Genomic DNA, 21,316 nt, shown 5'->3' on the forward strand with positions numbered 1-21,316 from the left:
TCACAAGGAAAAAAGAATCAGACTTGTACTACTTGGTCCCAGAGGGCTATGGGAGGGAATTGGAGGGAGAAGGATTTTATAGAAACAAAATCACAAAATTTAAGAATTGGAAGGGACCTCAGAAATCACCTTGTTGGGGCAGCTAGGTGGTGCTGTGGATAGAGCACTGGCTTTGAAGTCAGGAGGAGCTGAGTTCAAATCCAGCCTCAGATCAAACACTTGACACTTACTAGCTGTGTGACCCTGGATAAGTCACTTAACCACAATTGCCTTAAAAAAAAGAAAGAAAGAAAGAAAGAAAGAAAGAAAGAAAGAAAGAAAGAAAGAAAGAAAGAAAGAAAGAAAGAAAGAAAGAAATCACCTTGTCCAATCCACACACAAAAAAGAGATCTGAATTATGGCACCCTCAACAAGTGATTATCCAACCCATACCCCAAGATTCATTGGTGGGGCGTTTGTACCCCCACGCTCTGAGAGAACATCTAATCCAACCTATGCCTGAACAAGAATTTCCTCCCTACTATGCTCCCCAAAGAGTGGCCATCGAGGCTTTACGTGAAGACCTCTACTGAGAGGGAATCGCCTCCCTATTTAGGATAGCACTAATTATTAAAAAGCTTTTCTGCACACCAAGCTAAAATTTGACTTTGCTTTAAGCCCAGCTTTCTGTACCTTGACTGCTCCAATATCCTCCCCCAGAGAATGGACTTCCCAGATATCTCCACTTGGTTGGACGTCACTCATGTTCATCCTACTTCCAGATCTCACTTGTCCCTTTGATCCTGCAAAGGCATCTCTTGGAGAAGGGCTTTGGGACTCCAGATGCCACTGAGTCCAATCTCTTCATTTCATAGACAGGTAAGACTTCCATAGGGTAACTTGTCATCTTGTCAGTACGGACTACAGCATTCAGGAAGGATGCTTTTTTTTTTTTGTTAGTGGTCATCTTTTTTCTAGTGAGCAGGGAAGGATTGAATCATTCGCTTTATCCTTCTTCAAGAAGGAATAGAGGATGGAGTCAGGAGGACCTGAGTTCAAATCCGGCCTCAGACCAAACACTTGACACTTACTAGCTGTGTGACCCTGGGCAAGTCACTTAAGCCCAATTGCCTAAAAGCAAAAAAGAAGAAGAAGAAGAAGAAGAAGAAGAAGAAGAAGAAGAAGAAGAAGAAGAAGAAGAAGAAGAAGAAATAGAGGAGAGGCAGCTAGGTGGTACAATGGATACAGCACTGGCCCTGGAGTCAGGAGGACCTGAGTTGAAATATGGCCTCAGACTACAGACAAGCTGTATGACCCTGGATAAGTCACTTCACCCTGTTTGCCTCAAAAAAAAAAAAAGAAGATGAAGAAGGAATAGAGGAATCTGTAGCCTCTAGGGTAGTGTATGGGGCCTGGAGTCAGGATGACCTGAGTTCAACTCTAGCCTTAGACACTTACTAGCCATGTGACCCTGGGCAAGTCACTTAACCTCTGCCTACTTCGGTTTCCTCAACTATAAAATGGGAATAATAATAGCACCTACCTCACAAGGTTGTGGTAAGGCTCAAATGAGATATTTAAAGTACTTAGAACAGTGCTTGGCTCCTGGTAGGCACTTAATAAATATTTGCTCTTGCCCTCTCTTTCCCCCTTCCTGTGGCCACCAAAGGTTTTCTTGCAGCCAAATTCTAGAGGGATATAGCTCTGAAGGCCCAAGAGACCCAGCTCCAACCTAAGAATATAACTTTGCAGGGCAAAGATGCCTACTTTGAGAGTAGGCATCTGGGGCTATGTACAGCCCATCCCATTAGCACCCTTTCTTGTCCAGGCCATTCAGGAAGATGAGCTGCCTGGCTTCTTGGCCCAGACCTGGCTCTCCCTGGAACTTGAGCCCTAGAACTTTCTTACTCACTGAGCCAAGGTAGGGTTTGTGTTATCATGGCTCTGGCCTTTGTCCCATAGGGAGGAAACTGAGCAGCAGCTGTGTGATTATGAGGTAATCTTTCAGGTCAAGAGAGTCTTTGACACTTGAAGCCATGAACTGCACACCAAGAAACTCCACCACGGCCAAGGGTCAGTTATCGATCTTGCCAGCAGTTTACAAACTCTTGGCCAGAATCTTCCTTGGAAAGAGATGGCACTCAGGGGTCAATTCATGGAGGGATTGTTGGTCCTGGCCAAGGATGAACCAGCCTAGCTGGACACAACAACTGGCTGGCCTGCCCTCATGCAGAAATGTCGAGGGTTGAGGAGTAGCTAAAGATCTGACTGGGGGTGGAGGTGGGGATGTAGCTACCTATATCAGCTAGCTGTAACAGGACACTGACCCCACTCTGACTGAACTCCTCTTGCCTCTTGGCTGAGGGCCTTAGTCTATATTGTGGGAAGTGTGGGCTACTTTGCTATGAGCTATTCAGTCAAGAAGTAAGTGCCAAGGCACAAGGAAGGATGAAAACATGGTATCCCAAAGGGACAACCACCTGACCCCTGGTCTCTACCTGGGATTGGCCATCAATATTTGCCTTTCATCTTGGACCCCTCCTCCTCTCCAACCACCAATTACCACATGCTCTGAGTGTGGAGATCATTCAATAAACTCTAGTAACTCCCTATCTCCAGGATCAAATATAAAATCCTCTGACTTTTAAGGCCTTTCATATCCTGGTTCCTTCCTGATGTGGATACAAATAGTGCCCTAAGGGTTAAAAGGAATATTAAGGATTGCTTTTCCAGTACTTAGGAAATCCTGTAACTTGAGGGCATCCTAAAGTCTCTACCCTTTATCTTGAAATACCACAAAATTTCTCCTTGTCTTCTAAGCTCCCTTATCCTGTGTCCCCCCTATTTCTAATGTTTAACCTGTGTCCCCCCGGGCCCTGTCCTTAAATCTTTAAACCATAAAGAATTCCTTCTGTCTCCCTCATCCTGCCCTGTCTTTAATCTCTAACATACACAAAAACCTCTAAAACTATATCATCATTCTGAAACTTCTATATAAGCATAATGCCCCCAAATATCAGGATCTCAATTAGCTTTCTTGTTAATGAGACTCATGTTGCTTACACGTTAAATAAAGCTCCCAATAAAAGGCTACAGAGAAGGTCTAAGTGAATTCTTTCACACCCAAACGGCACTCCCAAATCTGACCTCAACATTCCTACCTTTCCATTCTTATATTTCACTTCCCACCATGTACTCTTTGATCCTATCTGTCCCACAAAGCTCCATCTCTAAGCTCCAGGCATTTTCTCTGGCTGTCCCTCAGGCCTGGAATACTCTCTGTCCTCTCTATCTCCTGGCTTCCTTCAAGTCTCAGCTAAAGTCCCCCTTCTGCAAGAAGTCTGGCTTGGTCCTCAACTTGAGTGCCTTCCCTCTGAGGTTATCTCCAGTTTATTGTGTCTGTATCTTGTATGTAATTATTTGCATGTTATCTCTTCAGTTAGACTGGGAGTTCCTTAAGGGCAAGACCGGGTTTTGCCTTGGTTTGTATTTCCAGGGCTTAGCACAGTGCCCCGCACATAGAAAAGGTTTAATGAAAGCTTGTAGACTTGACTCGACTGATCCAGAAAAGCTACCTTTCTAGGTGTATTGCAAATAATCTAACAGCCAAATTGGCTGCTCCATGAACTCAGCATTCTATCTTCCACCTCTGTATCTTTATCTCTTTATTAACCATCTACTACATGCAAAATATTGAGGCTACTAGCACAAAAACCAAACAGTCCCTACCCTTAAGAAGTTTGCATTCTACTGTATTCTTGCATATAGTAGTCTTACATTCTACTGGGGGAGAGGTCCCCAATCTCAACCCACAAAAGACAGATCTTTGGGGCCAGTATGCCTCCCCCCCAAAGAAGGTTTTCATGACCTTTCATGGTCTTAGCTCCACGGTATTACCATCTACTTGGATGACATTATCCTTATCCTCAAGATCCTGGGCACCACACTCCATGAATTCATATGGTCTGGGCTCATCTTTGTGAGCACTACATCACCATGTGGAATTTAACAAGTATTACTGTTGGGAAATAGAATTTTCTCAGGCATCTGATTTGTAGGTAGGGAGCCCGGATGGATTCCCAGAAAGCAAACATGGTGGGAAATCTTGAGGGGATGGCAAAGAACTTCCCAAGAATACAAAAAAATCTGCAGTGATGCCTGAAGTTTATAGAATCCTTTGGTGGTTCATCACCAAATAGTTGGCCCCTAGGGCTTTGCTCATGGGAATGCCAGAGATCTGACCCACCCCACCCACCTTAGCCCTTTGACATGCTAAGTGGCCAGATGCTACCCAATACGTAAGTGCCACAATTTAAAAAGGAGGTCCACCACTGTCTTTCTCGGTACAACCCAGACCTAAATGCTTGCTCTTCTTGGAAACTGATGCCTCTGAGATAGTGACACGGGTTATCTTTGCAGAGGGAGAATGTAAGAGGAAAAGTACAGCTAAGCTATTGAGGTGGGGGCAAATAACAATGGTGGTCAAGCCAATCCCTGAAGCAAGGCAAAATGTCTCATGGAAAGAGCACCACCCCAGTCTGTTGCCACAGTGACTATTCCAATTTAAAATATCTTCAGTCTCCAGATGAGCTAAGCCCCTGTCAGCCTGGTGGGCCCTGTTCTTTAGCCAGCTCAACTTGAAAGTCAAACCCTTCCTCAGAAAGCAGAACTGATGAGCAGAGACCTCCACCATGAAGCTGGAGGCCCCAGGGAGGGGCCATTCCTGCAAGCTTTCCTCTAAAATGAGAACTGGCCAGCCATACAACTGTCTCTGACCTCCCTGAGGTCCTGCTGCAGTAACGCAATGGTTAGGTTAACTGCTTCTCACGCCCATATCAGCAAGAGAGAACCTACTCCTAGACATGGGAGGTCTTCCATAGGTAACTCCATCCACACCACAGGGACACAGATGGCTGTCAATTCAACTCAAGTCAGTTCAGTTCAGTGCCATTCAATTCAAAGCATTTATTAAACACCCATTATGTGTCAGGCTCTGTGCTTGGTGCTAGGGATACAAAAAGACAAAACGAAACAGTTCCTGCCCTCAAGGGGCTTACATTCTACAGGAGGAAATTGACATATATGCAAATAATTAAATACAAATACACACAAAGCAAATACAAAGAAATGTTGCAGGTGCCAGAGAATGCTAGAAGGCAGCTTGGTGCAATGGAAAGAGGGCCAGCTCTAATTAGATGACCAGGGTCCTGCTGACCCTCAATACTGGTATGACCTTGGGCAAGTCACTTAACTAAGCTCTTTAGACGTCGGTTACCTTATCTCTCAAAAGAGAGGGTTGAACTCTCTTTCAGGTCTAGATGTAGGTGAGGAGGTGGCACTTGAGCTAAGCCTTTTGGAGAGCTAGGAATTCAAAAAGGTGGAGGGGAGGGGGGAGGGAGGGGGAGGAACATTTCAGACTGGAGTGGAGGAAGAGGAAGAGGAAGAGGGAAGGGGTAGAAATGGGAAAGAAATGGAGGTGGGACATAAAATATTCTACCAAAATCTTCTGCCATGACTAGTGGGAAGCTTGCCATGTTGGAGGGTTCAGGATACCTTTGGAAAACCAGCTGAATGGCACCAGCTCCTTCCTACCCCTTGGAAATCCCCCAAGCTTCTTTTTTTTCCTGAGGACTTGATCACAGACATGTCCAAGGGGGGGGCATCTTGATAGTGGTCAATATTTTGAAGAAGAAAGTTCCAATTCTTCCCCATGCCACACCCTTCTCTACTGCCAAAAAGGAATGGATTACTTTTCCTAAGGTGCTCTCAGCTTCATGGACTTGCCTCCTGATTCAACTCAGACTGAGGACATGAGTTTATACAAGACACCTGGACTACCCTGTTCATGGAGCACCAAGTCCAAAGTCTACTGCTTTCTACAACAACAACAACAACAGCTGATGTTTATATGGCACTTTAAGATTTGCAACGTGCCTCATAAACACTTATTATCTCATTTTACCCATACAACAACATTGGGAGGTAGGTTATTCCTATTTTATAGACAGGAAACTGTCAGATAGAGGTTAAGTGACTTACCCAGGACACACTAAGCTAAGGAAAAGTCTGAGGCTGCATTTGAACTTGGGTCTTCCTCGCTCTAAGTCAATATCTCTAACCACTGCACCTCCTGGCTGCCTCAAGGGAGATGGCATGTATAAGTCTTACCTCCTACTTCCAGGGTAAGTAAGGATGACACTTCTCCCCACCACAGAGTTCTGCTACAACAATTCTATCTCTTCTTCTCTCTTCCTTTTCCTAATGCTCTTCTAGCTCTACTTTCCAATACAGGTGTAGGAGCTATAGAGGCAACATTCTTCAACACTCCAGCTTTAAAGGACACTAGGAAGGAGGATGGAGCAGGAATGTATGCAGCTGTATAGCCACAATCTTACAGAAGGGATAGAGCTGACAGATCCAGAAAACCAAGACTGGCCAATCAGATGAGCAGCTTAGTCTGCTCCAAGTTGGGCTACTTGGAACTGATTCTCAGTACTCCACTCACTATTCCCCCAGTGTTTGGGCCTCCCTAGTATTTCAGCCTCACTTAATGATGTTGTTTCTGATTACTACAGTTCCATTTGCTTCCCTGGCACTGCATCTTCCTTCTCTGGACTACCTCTCAGAAGAGTTTCTTCTGAAGGGACTTGAGCTGGTCGCCATCCTACCTTCTGTTTTTTTGGACTACCCTTCCTAGATGCCTCTGAAAGAGGAACTTCTGTTTTGCCACCATCTTGCCTGTCTAGTCTAGATCTCCTAGTACCCCTTGCAAAAGGGATTTCCAGCTGGTGACCATCCAGGAGATTTTTTGAAGAGATGTGAAGGTTTCTTGAAATTTACAATTAACCAAAACACCCAGGATCCTGACTTAGGCCTGCCTAGGGAAATTGATTCACATAACACATTTCTCTAAATTTATCTTAATAGAAAAATGTTGCTTGGTGACTGCCTTTACTGTCTCCAGAAGTCTATACCAATGAACTACTTCTTACTGCTACTGACACAGCTTGGGAATCAATGACAGTTTCTTATCCTGTATAAACGTTTGTATTGATCCATCTGCTGAATGTTGCTGTAATCAGGAAAAGAGGGCAGTTTCGGTGTGAGAGCAGGAGGTCAGATGCTAATAGCTGTAATGAGGGCACCAGCCTCTTCCACTGAGAGGCTACCTCTAGGCAGTTTATAAAAGCAGAGATAGTCCAGGAGCCTAAGTTGACATTCCTAAAGTGACTCTTCTGTTTTGGATATAAAGTCAAGAGGGTCCCAGAAGAGAAAGCAAGAGACTTGGGTGATTCCTATTACGGCCGAGCAATGCATCCCTGGGGAGCCTGGTTATCTGCATGGGGCTTTCCTTGAATTGACCCCTGTTGTGTGTGTCCCTGGGAAAAGTGTTAAGCATTGGACTGTACTATAAGATGCTTGAGGTCTTAGGGAAAGAATACACTATGGATAGGGTAATGCCAGCTGGATCACAGCTTTGGCAATTGTTATGTTCTCTATAGCACCTTCTAAGATCTTCTTCTTTGGGCCAGTCAGATGCCATGGGACCCTGACACACTGTTACCTGATACAGGTATGCATGAGTTTAAGGCTAACCCTGGAAAGCCTTTTAAATTAGTTAGAAGAAAGAAAGACATTATGGAATGATAAAAAAAAAATCAGCTTAAATAGAATATTTGAAATCCAGTGTTTTTATTTTGGAGAGTATCTTTGCCAAGGAATAACCTTTACCAAGTGCCAAGTAAACTCTTCAGTTCTGAAATTCTGTGTCCTCTTGCTTTGAACATAGCCATTAGGCACCATCAAATACATTGTCGGTATGGAATTATTATTCACTTTAGTACTGACACCTGCCTCTTTCCAAGGCCGCCGTTCTCAACGCTTCAGATGTTGACATGGCAGGGCCATTGGGCACACGCTTACGGCACTGTTAAGCCCTGTGGCAAGACTACCACACACAGCTGCCCGTGGATACACACTCCACCTGTCAGCAGAGTCCAGCAGGTCAATGCCTGACCACAGGAGCCAGCAGATAGGTTTCACTCTTTGCTGGTTATCACTCTTGTGGCTCTAGAGGTTCTCCAAGGTACTACAATCCCACACTACAGGGAAAGCAAACTTAGCAGAGTCTTGTCACCTGTGGGGCACCACCCCTGCTGCCGTGGGTTTCCTGTCCCTTCTTCGTATGTGATGGGAGTTAAGTATGCCTTGTTCCAGGACAGAGCCATCATGATCTTTGTATTCTCGGGAGAGCAGGATCTTGGTGTAGGGGCCCTCTGGTCTGCATCTGTTGTAGCAGGTTGAAGGTCCCCAGAGGCTGGTCCTGAGTTAGTAGAGCCACAGGTAAGTCAGCGATCAAGGATGAGAGTTGACTCACAGACTCTTGTCTGAGACATACTTATCTGAGACCCCACCTTTACAAACACCTAGGGGGAATAGGTAGGAAGGGGGGAAGGGTGCTATTACAATACCAAAATAACTAGTAACCATGGAAGAGGCCTTAGAATTGGGAAGATTGAGGGAGGGAGTTTGCATGTCTCTATGGAAGCTGAATAAGCTCAAAGGTGAGACTTGGCCAAGAACCTAGTTGCCACAGATTTAGACTGGTCTCAGTATGGGGAAAGGAGGGAGTAAGCTGAAGTTACAAGTTAGGGAAGGATTTCTATGTGGCAGACTTTGTTTTGTAACTGGAAAGAAAAAGGGAAGAGGGAACAAAACTTCTTCTCATCCATCTCTCCTCTCACACTTCCCTATCTTTCATAGGATCCCATTATTTCAAGCTAGAAGGAATCTTAGAGATTGTCTAGTCTCTCCCCCTCCCCCATTTTATAGATGAGAAATCTGAGTTCTCAAGACGGGATATGACTTGCCCTGTCATTTCTGGTGGACAATCTAGAAAGTAGCAGAGCCACCCCTGACTTCCAATCTAGTCTTAGAAGAGTCATATTGCCTAGCTGCTAGACGAGCTATGGGGAAGGCTCCTTTTTTCCCTCTCCCCTTGCCTCACCACAGGTTGAGATGTCCCCAACCTGCCTTATCCTACCATGTTCTGCAGGGCCCATCCAGAATTACAGAATCACGATGTTAGAAGGGACCAAAGTGGTGAACAAAAGTCCCCTTTACAGCACACCCAACAAGAGTGAGAGGGAACTCCCCTGCCTCCTAAGGTATCCCATTCCATATCTTGGTATCTTGGCTTATAAGGAAGTTTTCCCTTTTATTAGACCTTATCTGGCTTCTCATGACTCCTACATTTTGCCTCCCATCCTTTGGGGCCAAGGAACAAGCCTAATTGATCTTTTGCACAAAAGTCTTTTAAATACTTAGGGACACCAAACTCATTCCCTTTTCTGAGATGCTGTGGAATGAGCAATCGACTGAGCCAAGAGCAGTATTTAGTCAAGGCCACGTTGCTCCTTTACAGACTGGATAGCAGAGAATTACAGAATTTTTAGAGTTGGAAGCATCTAGTGTAGTCTGTACCTAAATGAGAATCTCTTCCATAAAATGCCTGGCAAAAGGTTATCTGGCTTCTGTTTGAAGACCTCCAATGACAGGAAATTCCCCACCTAACAAGGCAGCCCTTCCACTTAGATCCAGTTCTCACTGTCAGGAAGTTTTTCTTCATATCAAGTCTAAATTGGACTATTTGTAACCTCCACTGCCCTGGATCTACCTCCCTGCCTGGGGCCAAACAGCACAAACTGAATCTCTTTTCCATCTGACAGCCCTTTGAGAAGTTTAAGACACCTACCCAGCTATCAGATTTCCTCTGAGTTTACTCTTCTTCAGGCTAAAACTCCCTAGTTCCTTAACCAATTCTCATACTCAAGGGACTCAAGGTCGTTGGTCTTTTTGGTTCTGTCCTCTGAATACTTTCCGGCTTAACAGTGTCCTTCCTAAAAACATGGTGCACAATCCTCTGGGTGAGGTGTGAGCAGGACAGAGGGAAGTGATACTACCACTTCTTTATTTCAGGAAGCTCTGCGTTAATGTAGGCTAAGATTATGCCAGGAGTTTGGGAGCTACATTATCACAGACATTGACTCATGAGCCCTCTGCTGACATACAGAGTGTGGGAGTGGCGCATGGGAGGTGGGCCAATGGGTCATTACTTGGTTTGTTGAATAGCATTTTGTATCTATCACGGGATGCCTTCTCCCATACCTTACAAGAAGGGTTTCAAAAGCTTATAACAATCACTGGCTACAATAGGTCACTACCTGCTAGAACCAACATGAACTATCTCTCTCAACCAAATAGACATTGGGCAACAACATTTACCGAGTAATAATAAGAACAGCTACCAGTTATACAATATCTCCTATATGCCAGGCACTATGCTGAGTGCTTTATCAATGTTTTCCTATTTGATCCCTACAACAACTCTGAGAGGTAGGTGCTGTTATCATCCCTATTTTACAGTTGAGGAAACTAAGGTAGAGAGGTTAAGTGACTTATCCAAGGTTATACAGCTAGTAAGCTTCTGAGGCCAGATTTGAACTCAGGTCTTCCTAACTCCAGAGCCAGCACTCTATCCATTGCATTGCCTAGCTGCCTCAAAGTGCCTAGTGTTTAGCCTGACACAGGCCCTATGGGAAGACAAAAAGAAACAGGAGGCTTGGACCATTCTTTCCCTCAAGGACAGACAGTAATATATAATGGCCAACAGAATATATAAACAGACTTGTTCCCCCTATCTGGGCTCCTTTTCCCATTGCTGAGTTCTTTTGGAAGTTCCATTTTGGGAAGGGCCCCAGACCTACCATCCCTCCTTCTCTGGACTTAGCTACCATGAGCCCATGTAGGTACTTAATATCCTTTTCCCTCACTCCCAACACTTTTCAGCTCCCGTTTTATGTATTGTGTTCTCCCATTAGAATGTAAGCTCCCAGAGGGACGAGACTGTTTTTCTTTCTGGTTACATTTATGTGCCCAGTACTTAGCATAGTGCCTGGCACACAGTTAGTGTTTAATAAATGCTCATTGGCTGACTGAGAGACTTGCTCTCCTAAACCAAAGAACCCCTTTGCAAAAAGCATTATGCCAAGAAGTATAAATTAATCATATGATCTAGGCAGAGAAAGTGTGAAAGGAGGCCAAAGTGAAGGGAATCATTTCAAGTGGGTCAGTCCTAGACAAGGGGCACTGCTCTGTGCCAGGTTTAGAAGGGAGGGTGAACAATTAGCAGAGAGCAGCTTCAGTACTGAAGATGCAAGAGGATGCAGCTTGACTGGGCATGTCCTACTAGAAATAAGGTTGGAGGTCACCCAATTAGAATTTAGGGTTGAAAATAAGGCTGAGGACTTCAGTTTGTTTTCTTTTCTTCTGAGGAACAAAAAAATCCCACCCATGGCAAATTTTTGACTACAGAGAAATGAGATGCAGAAAATTGTTTGAGGAGAATAAGCCCAACAGTGTCTAGAATGGGCTGGTGAGAGAAGACCCTGGGAAATAAGTAAGAAGTGAATGGCCTGGGGAGTGAGTGTAGATACAGAACAGGAGGACAGAATCTGAGAAAGACTTGGCAGAACCCAGGGATTAATGACAAAGAGGAGTAAAGAGACAACAGGGAAAGGAATCAGAAGAGATTCCAAGGCTGAAAGTCTAGATCAAGGGGAAAAGGTTAGGGCTACTGATGATAACATGGAGTCAGGACCACAAGGTTTCAGGCTGGAAGGGACCCCGAGGCCATTTGGAAGGAGAAAATAACATCTCACATTTCTATCATATTCTAAGGTTGACAAAGCACTTTCTTCACAGTATTCCCCTGAGGAACAAATATCGTTAGCTTTACTTTATAAGGAGGAAACTGAGGCTAAAGAGATCAAATGACTTGATCCAAGCCACACAATCAGAAAATGGCAGAGCTGAGATTAGAACCCAGGTTACCTGACTCCAGGCTGAACACACTTTCTATTGCTGTGTGTTGCTTCCTCTAGATGACAAGCTCAGCCCTGGTGGGTTAAGTTTCCAGGAATGGACATCTGCAATGAGGTGCCCTGTAGCCATCTGGGGTGGCAGAACCAGAAAGCAAGGGAGTAATCAGAGATGAAGATGGAGACTGGGAAAGAGGTCCATTGAAGGTGACAGCAGAATCTGTAGAAGCAGAGGTGAAACCAGGGGAACTGGATTCTGGGAGAGTGGCTAGAAAAAAAGCAGGGGGTCTTAAAGGTAATCTATGGCAGGAATGGAGGAACTAGCAAAGACTAGGGAGAAAGGGAAGTCAGAGAGAATTACGGAAGCTCAGGATCACAGGATTTGTGGAAGGAGTTTGGAGAAGGAGGTCAGGGGTTCTCTCCTGACTCAGGCTCTGTGTGTTGTGGAAAGATGGTAGAATGAAGACAATAACAGCTGGACGGGTGAGTTGTCTAGGCAGAAACAGAGACATCTCAATTCATATCCACAAGGATATAGAACTTCAGGCCAGGATCTCCCTTGGTAGCCCCGCATCTACCAACAGACAGCCCTGTTGCCTTGTGTCAATTTAAAGATGCTGAGACATGACGGTCGGGAAGCTGCTCCAACACACCCTTTGGAATACAGGCCTGTTGGGACCTCATGCCACCCTAACTGCCACTCGGGATATCCTCAGAAGCCCAGGGGAGGGACCTCAGAGCCACTTGGAGCAATTCTGAGCACCTCCCATGCAGCTCTTCAAACAAATGTGGAGAAAAAGAGACGGCTACGACATAGCCATGCTGCGCTAAAGAGTCATGCTGTATCCTTTGAAAATGCTGTCATTCTGCCAAGACTCCCAAGGGCACTCTGCCCAACAACAGTGGAGAACAAGGGGATCAGGCCCAAAGAAGTAAGATGAACATTCTCAGAAAGAGGTGTTTGCAACCTTCTAACAATGACATGAGTGACCTTTGGCTCCTGTACCTTTCCCCCTCACTCCTCTTTGTTCTATCATAATGATTACAACAAGTGCACAGTGCTTCATTATGAGCTGTATCCCTCCCTCCTGGGGTCTAGAATTTGCACTTGGTAAATACTAATAAAGCAAACCAGTTAGAGTTCACTGAGATGAGTCTGTCACTGTAGGGTCAGTCCTTTGATCTCGACCTGGGCTAGCTTATGCATACGGGTACCAGGTACTATGTGTCCCAACAGGGGCCAACTCAGGGACACCCAGAATCAGAGGTCCCTGTACCCTCTGCCTTTCAACAAACCTTCCCATATTCCCTATTCAATATTATAGGCACACAAGAAATAAAATGAACAATTCATTTCAAAAGGATAATAGAATTATTGACCAAATACTCTTTGTAACCATACCCTAGGTTGGGATTCTCTGCCTTAAGTCATAAACACATACTCACAACCATGTATGTGGGACTTGGCTAAGAAAAAACGTCATCGAATCCCTTCTGGGGAGACATGCCCTCCCAAGCTTTGGAAGAGAAATGAAGGAGATGGGTTTCCCAGAGACCTGCATTTTGAGACATTTGGACTGTCACATTTACAAAGTCACAAATATTAGACAATCCCATGGAAGAGTAGACAGCATCCCCCAAACAGAACTGGGGTATTGGAAATCTCTTCTGAAGGTATACAAAAGTTGCCAGTGGGGAAGCCAGAGGGTTATTACTCTTTGGCTAGAGGAGCCACTTTCATGGATATGGCCGCTCAGAGCCAGCCTACCCCTTTTACCTCAAACCATCCAGAAGGCTGGCACCCCCCTTCCCCCAATTCACGTGTGATGGTGAAACCCGGGAGCAGTACTGGGCATAAACAAGGCAGCTCATCTTTCCTGCAAGGACCCCCATGGCCATGGCCATGGGCACCCCACTAGCTCTTCTCCTAACTCAGCCTGACAGGAAGCTCTCCTGAGATCTGTTGAAAGCTAACACATAAAGCCCAGGAAGCACACGGTGGCGGCAGCAGCGGCCAAGTGCTGGTGTCGTTTGGAAAGGCACCTCTGAATACCAGTTCCACAAGGAGCCTTCTTAGCCAGACTCAGGCCTGAGCTCCTCCTCCCCACCCCCCATCAACAACAAAGACAGCGGCTATTTTCCTTCAACAGGCAGAGCCTCAGGACAAAATTTGATTCTTACCCTCCTTCGAAGATTTTGATCCTGGCTGGCTCCCCCCTTTTGGAGGCAGGGGTATCCTCCTCAGACTTTCCTCTCTTCTCTTCTTCCTTCTTGGCTCGAGCTAGGTCTTTCCGACCCTCACTGGAGACCATTGAAGGGAGATGAGCCTGTTTCACCAGAGAAATAACAAAAAGGATTACATTTCCAGGAGCAGACACCACTCGCTTATTTAATCAGAGATGCAAAAATCATGGAAAGCAAAGGAAGCCAAGGACCGTAGACCGGTTACACTTGGCAACTCTGAGAAAGACAGGTGGCCTAGTGAGAATTAGAAAGTCCGCCAGATTAGCTCTTGGAACACGTTATGTCCTGTTGGTGGCGTTAGAAAACATGCTGAGAATCCTTCATCATCATCATCATTATCATCATGGCTATCACAGCACTTAAATGTTTACAAAGTGCTTTAATATAATGTCTCATTTGATCCTCACAACAACCCTGGGAGGTAGATGCTATTATTGTCTCCACTTTACAGATAAGGAAACTGAGGTTGAGTGAGCTTAAGTTGACTTTTCCAGGGTCACACAGCTAGGGCCAAGTAGAAAAATGCTAAGAGCTCTTCTACATGGCTGCCCGTCCAATACTCGCAGACGGCTGTTATGCCTCTCTCCCAATCTTCTCTTCTCCGGGTTAAATGTCTGACCTGTGCTGAAGAGCAGACCCCAGAAGCTCAGGGGAGATGCTATGCAAGCAGGGGAGGTTCGTGAGGCTTCCAGGAGGAGAGAAAGGACATGAAGGCCCTGTAGTTCTGGGGCTGTGAGTTGCCTTGGGAACATGGTCACAACCACTGTCTAAGCCCACTCCTCCCATGGACATTGTATTTAATTCTAGGAGGAGGAACCCTGAGGTGGGATTTGAACTCATTTCTTCTTGATGCCAAGTTCAGAATACTACTCATTGGGCCACCTATCATAAATCTATTGACATCTTCATCTAATACTTCACCAGGGTAGCCAGCAGGATTCTAGTGTGGGGGCCCTCTGGTTTGCATCTGTTGGAGCAGATTAAAGGTCCCCAGAGGCTGGACCTGAGTTTGTAGAGCCTCAGGTAAGTCAGTGACGGGGGGAGAATTGACTCAAAGGCTTGTCTGAAAGCCCACCATTACAAACAACTAGAGAGTATTGGGGGGTGTGGGGGGGAGATGTGAAGCTATTACAATACGGGTAACCAGAGTAACCAGCAATGGGCAGCTAGGTGGCGCCATACTGCATAGACAGTCAGGAAGACTCTCCTTGAGTTCAAATCTGACCTCAGACACTTACTGGGCTGTGTGACCCTGGGCAAGTCATTTCACCCTGTTTGCCTCAGTTTCCTCATCTGTAAAATGTACTAGAGAAGGAAATGGCAAACCACTGCAGTATCTTTGCCAAGAAAACCCCAAAGAGTCACGGAGAGTCAGACACGACTGAAAAGACTGAATCACAGCAACAAACCAGACTAGTAGCTTTGAAAGAGCACTCAGAATTGGGCAGAATATCGAGGGAGGAAGTTTTGATATCTCTATTCTATGGAAGCTGCGAGAAGCTCAGCTTGCCCCGGATGTAGACTGGTCTCAGTGTGGGGAAAGGAGTAAACACCAGGTGTAACACTGGATAGAGCACTGGGTCTGGAGTCAGGAAGACAAGAGTTCAAATGCCACTCAGGTACCTACTAGCCATAGGACCCTAGGCAAGTCACTCAACCTGTACCTGCCTCATCTGTCAAATGGGGATAATAATACTTATCCGATTTAACCTCACATGGTTGTTGTGAGGATCAAATGTGATAAAAGATATACAATTCCTTGATAACTTTTAAGTGTTGTACAAATAGAGTCAGAAAGAGCTGAGTTAAAATCTGGCCTCACACACTTAGTAGCTGACATTCTGGGGGAATGACTTAACCTCTCTGCCTCATCTTTAAAATGGGGATAATGAAAATACCACCGTTCCAAGTGCTAAGGACACAAAAGATGGGCAGAATCGTTATGAGGATAAAATGAGATATCATAAAGCGCTTGGCAAACAAACCCTTAAAGGGGCATCTAAATGCTCGCTATCTAGCACTCAGCACAGTGCCTGGCACAGAGTAGGTGCTTAATAAATGACTGATTGACTGAAAGATGACCCTACCAGCACAGAGCTTGAAAGGCTATCCTGCCAAGATGGACAAGTTCAGATGAGGGTCTCGAGATGGAACGTGTGTCTATTATCCAAGGACCAGCTTAGCTGAGGGTAGCAGTGTTCATCACCAGGGGTTAAGAGGGGAGAATTTTTCAGCTATAGCATCACTCAAAGACTGTCTCAAACCTGCAACAAGTGGAGGGGGAGCCCACACCAATAAAATCACAGATTCTTGAGGTGACAAAGTGGGTAATAAAAATAATATGGACTTCACGATCCGATGAATGAATGAAAAAGCACCTAGTAAGTGCTCACTGTGTGGTGAGCACTGTTCTGAGTAGGAGGGAAATGAAAATGACAGAGGCCCTGCCCTCAAGGAGCTATTTTCTGAGTGAATCCAGGTCTGTGGTTTCAACAGTGTGGGTTTTCCCTGCACTGATGCAGATCAAAGCCCCTCCATGCTTTCCATATGGTCTTCTCGGGGGAAGGATGCCAAAGAAAATTGGTCATCTGACGATTAATACTCCAGTAGAATGTAAGCTCGCTGAGGGCAGGGACTATTTTTCACTTGTCTTTGTATTTCCATTCCTAGTGTAGTGTCTTGCATATAGCACCACGTGCAAGACAATGCTTATTGGATTTGACTGGGTTAGGGATGAATTTCTTCAGATTTAAGCAGCACCTTAAACAGAAGGTGCATAATCTGTTGGCCGCCATACTGAAAGCTGCTGTAGCTCAGAAGGACCTGTCAAAGGTTATGTTTCACTGGCTTAACTTTCAAGAACTGAAGTGTAAGAGGACTTAATATAATTATTATTATCATCAATCTTAATTACCAAATATTATTATGTTTATCACCAATATTAGTAACAGCCTGGTTTATAAAGAACTTTTCATACAACAGCTCTACAAGGCAGTTAATAAAAGGACCACTATCTTCATTTGACAGATGAAGAAACTGATGCTCAGAGAAGTAAAATGACTTGCTCTCAGTCAGATGGATGGGAAGTGGCAGATCTGGGACTTAATTGCAGACAGGTCTTTAGACTCCAAAGCCCTTGTTCTATTATATCCTTAGAGTAGGTGTCTTAACTTTTTTGTGTCATGGATCCTTTATGGCAGTTTAGTGAAGACAAGCCCTTTTCAGAACTGAGTTTTTAAACATATAAAATAAAACCCATAGTATTACAAAGGAAATCAGTTATAATGAAACACAGTTATCAAAATATTCTTTAAAAAAAAGTTCATGGACCCCAGGCTAAGGATCCCTGCCCTAGCACCTTGAATGATGTGCAAATGCAATGCCAACCCTTATGGTCTAGGTGGGTATAATTCAGCATCTACAGAGTATGTGTCTGACAGGTGAGGTTAGCTAGATTGATTCTTGGTTTCCATTTGGTCTAGTAAAGCTGGCTAATGTGAGCTTTCATAGGGCTAAGATCAAGATAAGGGTGAGGAGTACCACAAGAGCCATTTATTAGGAAAGTTCCATTGAGTAGACTTTTGGAAAGCTAGGGCTAAAGAACACAGTTATAATCAGGCAAAGGCCAGCCTCTGTAGTCAGGACAAAGTCAAGGCATGTGGTCTTCACACGACTCATCTGATACACTGATGAATTATTAGTATAGCAAACGTATTTATAAATATGTTAAAAGAGCTGATTTATATTCCAGAAGAATATAAGCCCCTTGAGGACAGGCACTGCTTTTTAAAATTTTGTCTTTGTAACCCTGGAGTATAGCACTGCACTTTATATATGACAAGAATTTCATAAATGCTGATTGGATTGGATGTTTGGTTTATAAACACTTAGAAAGGGAGGTGAGGATCACTACGGGTTCATCAAGAGATGGGCGTGCTAGATTCACCTTATTTCTCTTTTTAACTGAGTTTTAAGAATGGTATATCAGAAGAGTGCTGTACCTGGATTTTAGCAAGGCATGTCACTTATCATCATCATCATCATCATCATCATCATCATCATCATCATTATAATTCCTATTATGCTGTTGTGGAGCAGATGGGGAGATGTGGGATAGATGAGAATAGCATCCAGTGGATTTGTAACTAGTTACATAACCGAAACCATGGAGTGGAGGTTAATGGATCTCTGCCAGCCTTGAAGGAGCAAAACAGAGCAGTGCTCTAGGGTCCTATTCCTAGCCTTGTTTAGTTTAATGTCTTTGTCAATGACTTAAATGAAAGCATATCGATGGCATGCTTCTCAGTTCTGGAGATGGTGCAAAGCTGGGAGTGGCTAATAAAGTGAATAGCAGAATTGGGACCTAAAAAAGAGCCTGATAGTGAGTGATGGGCTGAACCTGAAAAAAAGTCATTAAATATGGAACATGAGTTCAAAAACTCAACTGCAGAAGACTAAGATGGCAGAATTGCCCAGTGGGACTAGGGAGGAGCACCCAGGAAAGAGATCAGTAGGTCTGGGTGGACGATAAGCTCCTGAGAGTCCTTAGTGGGGCATGGCAGCTGAAAAAGCCAACATGGCCTTAGGCGGCCCTTGCATCTAGAATGAGAGAAGTGCTCGATCCGCTTCTTCTGGCCTGGTCAGGCGATATCTCAAGTGCCCTATTCAGCTCTGGACGATACATTATAGGAAGAACACCGATGAGCTGGAGGCTGTCCAGAGGAAGACAGCCAGGATGGTGAGGAGACTAGGGATACCATGCCATGATAAGTATTGGGCAAAGCAACTGGGGATAGATAGCCTAGAGAAGAGAAGGCTGAGAGAGTGACACTGTTGAATGGATAAAAGATTGGGCTTGTTCTGTTTGATACCAAGAGGGCAGATTTCTATTTCTTATAAGGGGGAAAACCTTGCCTTTCTAACAGTAGAGTTGTGTGACAGTGTCATGGGCTACATCAGGAGGCAGTGAGGTCTCTGGAAGTAGAAGACAGATGAGAATCAGTCATTAGGAGTGGTGTAGAAGGGGGCCATCACTGCTCAGGTTGGGGTTGGATCAGGTTTCTTTCAACAGCTGAGATCCATGACTTGACTGATGATACCTGTGCCTATTCTAACAGGCTTTGAGAGGCACTGCTTTGAATGAAGAAGAAATCATTGGTCCTGGGATCTGGAATCTTGCTCTACTCAGACTCACTCACAGAGATTCTAAGAGGCCTCTTCAGAGTCAGGATCAGATGCAGAAGGGTACAGCAAGAAGGGTAGAGGAAGCTCTGAGTGTTCCGGATCTTATCCCTACTGTTCTCCATCTGGACAACTTATATGAGTCCTACTTCTATTCCAGTCCATTATAGGATAAGAAATCTATCTGTCCCTACAGATCTATCTGGAAACTCGAAGGGACAGGGGTGGTGGTACATGCCTATAATCTCTCCTACTAGAGGAGGCTCAGGCTGGTGGATCACTTCAGTTTGGGAGTTCCAAACTTCAGTAGGACTAAAGCTGATTGGGGAGGGGGGGGGTCTGTACTAAGTCTGACACCAGTGTGGTGAGCCCCATATTGTGAGTTAGACGAAGGAGAAGTAAAACAGTTCAGGTCAGAAAGGGAGCAGGTGAAAGCTCCCACGCCAATCAGCAGTGGGGTTGGGGCCTGGCTGTGGCTGTTGCTCTAGGGCACGATGGGGACATTCTCTCAAGGAGGAGGAGGAAGAGAAAGAGGAGGAGGACAAGAAGGAGGAAGGGGAGAGGGAGGAAAAGAGGAAGAGAAGAGGGGAGGAGCCCATTAGTTCTAATTCTTTACATCATGACTAATGTGAAAATATGCTTAATATGAATGTATAAGTACAGCCCATACAGATTACATGCCATCTTGGGGAAGGGGGGAGGAGAGGGTGGGGGAGAAAATTCGAAACTCAAAGTCTTATGGAAGTGAATGTTGAAAACTAAAAATTATTTAAAAAAAAAAGAAGAGGGGAGGAGGAGAGACAGGAGAGGAGGTGGAGGAGGAGAAGATGGTGAGGTGGAGGAGGAATGGGGGGAGAAGAGAAGAGGAAGGGAAGGAGAAAAGGAAAAAGAAAGGAAAAAAAGGAAAGGAAAAGAAAGAAAAACACTCTAGGACAGGATACCTGGGTTTTACATCAGGAACTCAGCCACAAAAACACTGAATATGGAGTTGAAAAGAATCCAAGAATGAGTTCATCTTGTCCACCTGTGAACAAGAATCCTCTCTAGGACACTCCCAGTAAGTGGTCATCCACCTTCCATTTGAAGACTTCCAGTGACAGGGAGTTCACTACCTTCTCAGGCAGCCCAGGCTACCCTTAGACAACTCTACTTGTTTGGAGGTTTTTCCTGTGTCAATTCTAAACTGGCTACAATGTAACTTACACCCATTGTTCCTAATTCTGCCCTGGAGGGGCCTGAGAAGAATTATTCCAATTCCTCTTTCATGTGGCCTACCTTTAAACACTTAAGGATAGGCATCTTTTGTCCATTTCAGCCTCTTTTCTCCTGGCTAAACACCCTCTATTTTCTTCACCTGACAGTCTGGGCATGTAAAATGGGGCTTGCCTTAGGACTATAGCTGTGATCTGACCTGGGCGGAGGACAATGGGGCCATCACATCCTTGATTCTGGATGCCACGTCTCTTGTGATGCAGTCTTGGGCTGCCTTCCCAGAAGCACAGGCTCCAGAAAGAGGGAAGTGATAATGTCACTGCCTTCTGCTCCAGCCGGACTGAACCTGGAGCATCATAATCCACTTCTGGCTACCTCATTGCAGCAAGGAGGGGTGTTGACAAACTGGGGGATCTCAGGAAAGGGATAGTCAGGAATGAATCCTCTCCTGAAACCAGTCACCAGAAGAGAGAGCCAAGGAACTGGGAACAGGAAAAAGGGAGCACATCAAAAAAGATTAGGAAGTTTCTACCTATCTATATTATAATTAGTAATGCCTGTGATAAGACTAAGAGGCAATGGGAATGAGACGGCTGTCTTTCCTGGCTTGTTTTTAACCTTAAAATGTCCTCTTGACTATAGCTTTTAAGATTTGAATACATCCAGTTTCACCATGATACAATCCAAGAGGTTTCCCAAGTTATCTAACTCTATGGGCTTCTGCTTTATTAAAAATGGATTAAAATGAATGGTCTGGCCACTGGGACATGGGAATAATGTGATGCTGACTTGTGAATTCCTTGTGAATTCCCAGGCAGTTG

General features: G+C 44.9%; 1 protein-coding gene across 10 annotated transcripts in view; it reads right to left on the reverse strand.

Annotated features, from left to right (window-relative positions):
• The window catches only part of HIVEP3 (HIVEP zinc finger 3), a 678,266-nt gene that overhangs the window by 58,125 nt on the left and 598,825 nt on the right, over window positions 1-21,316 (reverse strand). For all 10 annotated transcript variants that reach the window (XM_020983441.2, XM_078145504.1, XM_020983443.2 and 7 more), the window contains one exon: window positions 14,040-14,185. In XM_020983441.2, the coding sequence (XP_020839100.1) occupies window positions 14,040-14,185 (146 nt within the window). The remainder of the gene's footprint in view (window positions 1-14,039; window positions 14,186-21,316) is intronic.

Source organism: Phascolarctos cinereus, unplaced genomic scaffold (genome assembly GCF_003287225.1).
Source record: "Phascolarctos cinereus isolate Bilbo 61053 unplaced genomic scaffold, phaCin_HiC Scaffold_726;HRSCAF=1367, whole genome shotgun sequence".
NCBI lineage: Eukaryota > Metazoa > Chordata > Mammalia > Diprotodontia > Phascolarctidae > Phascolarctos > Phascolarctos cinereus.